General features: G+C 45.1%; 1 protein-coding gene across 3 annotated transcripts in view; it reads right to left on the bottom strand.

Annotated features, from left to right (window-relative positions):
* Positions 1 to 3,857: 3,857 nt before the first annotated feature.
* Hdhd2 (haloacid dehalogenase-like hydrolase domain containing 2) overlaps positions 3,858 to 6,000 on the bottom strand; it is a 28,057-nt gene continuing 25,914 nt past the window's right edge. For all 3 annotated transcript variants that reach the window (NM_029826.2, NM_001361227.1, NM_001039201.2), the window contains exon 7: positions 3,858 to 5,418. In NM_029826.2, coding sequence (NP_084102.1) covers positions 5,315 to 5,418 — 104 coding nt within the window. In that variant the 3' untranslated portion in view covers positions 3,858 to 5,314. The remainder of the gene's footprint in view (positions 5,419 to 6,000) is intronic.

Genomic DNA, 6,000 nt, shown 5'->3' with positions numbered 1-6,000 from the left:
TCCTATGTATGTATAATGTACTCTGGCTACCCTCACCCTGCCCCGTCTTCCTTCCCTTTCCCTTGATAATGTCTTTGTGATTCACTGAGTCTAACCAAGGCACGACCATGTATATGGAACTATCTGTTGATAGTTATAATGACGCCTCTTCCCTCAGTACCCTTCTGTAAGCTAGAGTTCCCTAGGAAAGGGTAGGGACTCATGAACCCCTCCCAATCCACACTGACTGCTGACAGTCGTCTTGTGCAGGCTTGGTACGGGCAACTGCAGCTTCTGTGAGTTCATGATTGTAAAACTATCATTCTTAGGAGAGAGTGTTTTGTAGCTCATCTCCTTGTCGCCCAACTCTTAGATTTTCTTCTGTTCTTTTGCTGAGATGTTCTCTCAACTATAGATGGGTCTATCATTCTTTTAGTAGGTTAAGGGGTTGGGACAATAGTTCTGTTGACTTGCTTAAAATTTGAAACCTAAGTTTGATTCCTAACATTCACGTAAAAATTCCAGGTCTAGTGTTGCACGTTAATAACCCCAGTGTTGGGGAGGTAGCAGAGACAGGAGGAACCCCTGGCTCATTGGCTAGGCAGGCTAGCCTAATTGGTGAGCTCAAAGTCAATAAATCCTGTCTCAAAGGAGGTGGATGGTATTTCTGAGGGTGACACTTGAGGTTGTCCTCCGGTCTCTAGAACATATATGCACATGTTAAAAAGATTTTATATATATATATAGTCTTTACATATATACTTTATTAATATGTAGCTATTAACATATAGAACTATACATTTTATATAGTATATAACCTATATATTATATTATATTAAATATAATCTATAAGTATATAGATACAATATATATCTACATGGATATTATATAGATAGATGGATTATATATATAACATATATTATATATATAGTTATGAGGCATTGACTTCTTCGTAGTTAGAATAAATAAAATGTATCTTAACATGTGTTGACTTATTTTAGAGTTCACAACTCAAATGCGCGTGGTAGCGCAGAAACTGATGTCACATGAGTAGGGTGCTAGGTAGGAGTCATTTGTGTGGCGCCACGCTTACATTATTGTGCTTACTTGTCATAAATCCCAAAGGCCTTTCCTCACATAAATTCACGAGGGATTTGCTGGCCTTTTATGATATCAGCCACCAAGACCTACTAGCTAGAAGCACAGGCACCAGGTCAAGGTTCATAAACTGCATAGGCAAAGGGGGGAGGGAGATGAACTGGAGAACTAGTGAGAGCCAGAGACTCTCTGAAGTTCTCTGAGAGTCGCAACTCAGCCCAGTTCAATATGGAAACTTAATCTAAGATTGCCAGATCTCCTAATCTTCCTAGAAACAGCAGCGGCTGAGTCGCACCTGAACATCGCTCTCAAACTCTGGCAACTAGGGCTGGTGACCCCTTGCTCCTGTATCATCTGCATCCTTTTTGTTCATCTGGTTGACCACACTCACCTCCGTCAAAACCATTCCTGGTTGTCTTTATCACTTCCCAGCCACTCATACTGTCTGAGGCAGTTGTGTCTCTGACTCATTGTCTGTCCTCCGCAGATGTAAGCTCCATGGTTTGAGGTCCCGGCTTTCATTCTTACTAAATGAATGAAACATTCTTTAAAACAGTGTAGGCCAGTGGCTACCTGAGCTCCAGGAGTTATGAATACTGTTCCTAGCACTCAGCCTACTGCACTCTGTATAGGAAGTCTATGGTTGCTTTGAACTTGTCAGAGCCTTTTGTATTAGTGGCTTGTTTTCATATGCCTCAGTGCCCAGCATAGAAGATATACATCGTAAGGGACAGAGCTGTGCCTGCTGTCTTCCTATGCTTTGGCCACACTAAGCATTTAATAACTACAAAGTTCTCAGGCACATCAGCCACGGAAACGGTGCCAATATATGATATGAAAATGAGCAGTGGAAGCTACTCAGAGTTTTTGATCTGCTGCCTCTTAGACAGACATGTGCGTCTGGCTAGTAGGTCTTGATGGCTGGTATGGCAAAGCCAGCAAGGCCCTCATGAGCGTATGTGGAAAAGGCCTTTGTGATTTATGACAGCTAAACATGATAATGTAAGCATGGCTCCATGCAAATGACTGTAGTAAGAAAAAGGGATTCACCCTCCCACTCATGCTGGAGGGTTTGGTCAAATAGATTAATGCAGTTTTAAAAATTTTTTATTGCAGGTGCCTAAGGACTTTAATTTCATGTTACTGGAGCCATTGATCCAACGCTAACTGAACATAATAAATACAGGGATGTTTCCACCTTCCCCACCCTACAGGATACTGGAGTTTTAAAGTGTGGGATTAAAGGTGAAATGACAGCGCCATCATTCCAAGGTGGTATCTGACATCACACCAGGGGACATTTGTGGAGCCATCACACAAGGTGGTCCCTTGTTGTCACTATGATAGGCTCTGACAGATGTGGTATGGCAGGCAGGTAGAGCTGCACCCACCTGCAGCTGTGTGTGTGGTGTGATGGAAGCACATCTGGCCACCAAGAGGTTGGCTCTACATTCTACAACAGTGTTCACTGCTTCCGATACCCATCATTTCCCATTGCGCCCACTGGCCTTCCTTCTCCCAAAGTCTTTAGTGCCTTTTCTGGCCCAGGAGCAGGTAATTGTGAGACCAATGTGGATACAGCCTTTCATATCAACACAACCCTCTAATCATGGGGTGGCCTGTGCCATGGTTAGTGCTGTTCTGAAATGATCTGGAATCACTCTGGGCTCCTTACGGGGGATTTTCTTCATGTTGCTGAGGTGGTGACAGTTGTGTGCTCTGGGTGGCACCACTTCCTGGTGGAGACCCTGGACTGCAGAAATGGAGAAAGGCCCCAGGCAGTGAGAATGTGCACTCCCCAGTGGGGGTGGACAGCTGTTTCATGCGCCTGCTGACTTGAATTCCCCACCATGAAGGACTTGTACTATAAACTAAAAGTTAAAATGAATCTCTCCCTCAAGTGTCTTTATCAAGGCACTTTGTCACAGCAACAAGAAAAGAAACTAAGACAGCTGACAAAGGAAGCTCCAAAGACACTTGGATCACATTTCCTCCAGGTGGTCAAGATGACCAGCCAGCTGAGAGTTACTGGAGTGTTTCCGATTCTATCGAGTCTAAGATAAACTTCTGAGTTATCCTCCTGGGCCTCTCTGTGGACAGGCCAGTTACCAAGCCCTAATGTATGTTAAATATGTTAAGGAAATACCTCTAACTAAGATTGCCATGGTTCTCCGGGACACTGGAGCCGGCTGCTGCTCCAGGCTGGATGCCTGGCTGAGGTCTTCCATCTTGTGAGCATGATACACCTGGACCATTTCCAGCTTCCTTGCTTTAGCCCTGTCCTGTTTCCAGAGCATCAGCAGTACTGTAGGCTAATATCTAATGAGCTTTCGCTTTAGGCATCTGTGACAGAAACTGAAATGTCTCCTCTCCTAGCACTGACTTCCAGTGACGTTTAGTTCATTTCCATTGGTTCAGTTGCCTGTGTGGCAGCAGACATAAAAAGTGAGACTTGATCTTGTCCAGTGAAGAGATGTGGGACCTCTTGAGGGCACTGTTATAGTACCACCTGGGCAGGACACTGTGCCGCCTCGTTCCATCCTGCAGGTGGGGAAGTCAGCAGAGAGGACGTGGACTCCAGTCTTCCTAGTGATCTTCAGCAGTGTCCCTCAGCTCCTCAACTAGAGAACCCTGAGGCAGAAGCCTCCCGCAATGAGCAGAGCTGCACAGCAGTGCGTATGCAGCAGCTTCAGAGGACCTGGTAATTCCTGAGCAATCAACAACGAACCCTGGCTCCCAAATCCCAGACCGCATAAGGATGTGTCCCCTTCCCCAGGCTCTGAGCAGCGTGCTGTCCCTCAGGCTGAGCTTTCATCCAAATGCAGCTTTTCAAGACCAACCCTCATCGAGCTTGCTCCTGTGAGGTTTTCTGGGCTAAGTCCTTAGTATTTAGTTCCTACATTCCATGTTCAATACTGCACAGAAGGGGGTGAGGTGAGTTACGTGCTCTCAGTCAGAGCACCGGGCACCTGCCAGTGTGTGAGTACGAAGTTAGGGCATCCGTAAAGCCAAGAACAGAGCACTCACTAAGACACCATTTCCCTAGCTTTGTTCCCTTCCATCTAAGACGGAGCTGAGCTCTAAACAAGCATCAAAGCCTGAAGCTCATTAACATCAGTGTGCGCCTCAATAAGGTGAGCACTGTGATGATGCACGATTCTATCCTAATAATTCAGTGCCCAAGAGCCCCGTAAAACAACTGCCACGGCCGAGGATTGGCACAGCATGCAAATGCAGCAGGAAAGCCATTCCCTACTTCATCTCCTTCATCTGGGTGGGTATAACATGAGAAGAATCATCCAGGCACCGAGACGAGATCTCATTTTACAACTGTAGTAAGAAGTACATAAAAGCCTGAATCTGTCCCAATAGTTCCTAAAAGATTTCTCCCATAGTGTCAGAGGCAAAAATAATGAAATCTTGCAAATGCACAGTTAATAGGTCCCCGGGGGACACTAACTTCAGAAATGCACGGTCTATAAGACATTAAAGGCTTGATTTTGGTTTCTGCACTGTTCCTGTTAATAACAATGTCTAATTAAAACATCTGTAAAATACTGATAGTTTTAATTTTACATAAAATTTCCAAAACAACTGTTACACAGTATAATAGGTATCTGCAATGAATAGGTTATTAATGGAAATATTATTTTAAATTAAATTCGGGTTCTAAATTTAAATTAGTCATCTCTGGCTAATGAACAGAAAAAAAGTCATCTGCGCTGGGAATACAGTGGAAGATCTGGCTTTCCACATCTGTTAAAGCAACTTCACTGGATCTCAGCTGAAGGGCTCGCCACACTGCTGCTAGCTTGCTTCTCTGTGGCTTGTCTGCAGAGCTTCACGGCTCAACTCTGGCATCTTGCTGACAGCCTAATGCACCTTCCAGTGCATCTCTGTGTGAGTCAGTCATGCTCACAGAGGATCCTCTCACTTCCACCACGGAGGAGTGGAGAGCTACTGCTCCTCTGCGCCCACAGGAGCTTCTCCTCCAGCCCAGTGAACCTGATGAATATTTTAACAGGAATGGCACAAAATCTCAGCTCTCCCTTTCTTCAGGTCCCATCTTCTTTTATAAAACAAAAGAGATTAGCAAGGTTTAGGGTTGGCTGCAATCCAATCCCCCTCTTTCTAATTAATGCACAATGAAAGGGTTAAATAGGATCAGCACTGGATGGCGCAGCCTACTGATGCCACCTTGTTAGGGATCCATCCAGTCCAGACAACACATGCTGGTTCACAGGAGGTGCTGCAGAATGTGGTCCACAGCGTGAGGGAAGCTCTCGCAAGTTAAGTAGGGAGGTGGATTAATTTTTTCTTCATCTGCTGCTTTGTATTTCCCTGGAATGAAGGTAAAGCCAGTGAACAAAGGCTACAGCTAGAATGCCAGGTTCCCCACACCCAGGAGCACCCCACAACCACCAGGGAGTCAAGGCTCCACCTCTCCCAAAAGCACCTTCTCCTGAGACCTCAGGAGGTAAAGGAGCAATCCAGACAACGGTGACAGTATCACCTTCTCGGCCCTCTGGTTTTTTACAATGGACAGTTCTAGGAACAGTCACCTCGCAGTTAAGGTCTCCTTCAAATCATGGAAGCACTCTCTCTCTGACCTTCAATATAGGCAGGCAATTTAAATCAATACTTTTTAAAACAGAAGACTAGATATAAATCAGATGTCAAGTGCTGCCTAATTTGTGACTCAGGAGTTTGTGGGCCTGGTACACAACTCAGCACATAGGCCCAGAGAGGAGAGGAGCCAGTCTGTGCAGGACTGGAGAGGTTTTACATTTGCACAGGAGGCAGCAAGGTCCCTTTTCACAGCCTTACTGGGCCCAATCATTTCTGAATGTCCTCTTTCTCTCTGAGCATCCAGTTCCCTCTATAGTGTTTATAATTTGTAGTTACCCATTTGCTTGTCTTGCA

Source organism: Mus musculus, chromosome 18, assembly GCF_000001635.26.
Source record: "Mus musculus strain C57BL/6J chromosome 18, GRCm38.p6 C57BL/6J".
Taxonomy (NCBI): Eukaryota; Metazoa; Chordata; class Mammalia; order Rodentia; family Muridae; genus Mus; species Mus musculus.
This window is presented reverse-complemented; position numbering and strand designations above follow the sequence as displayed.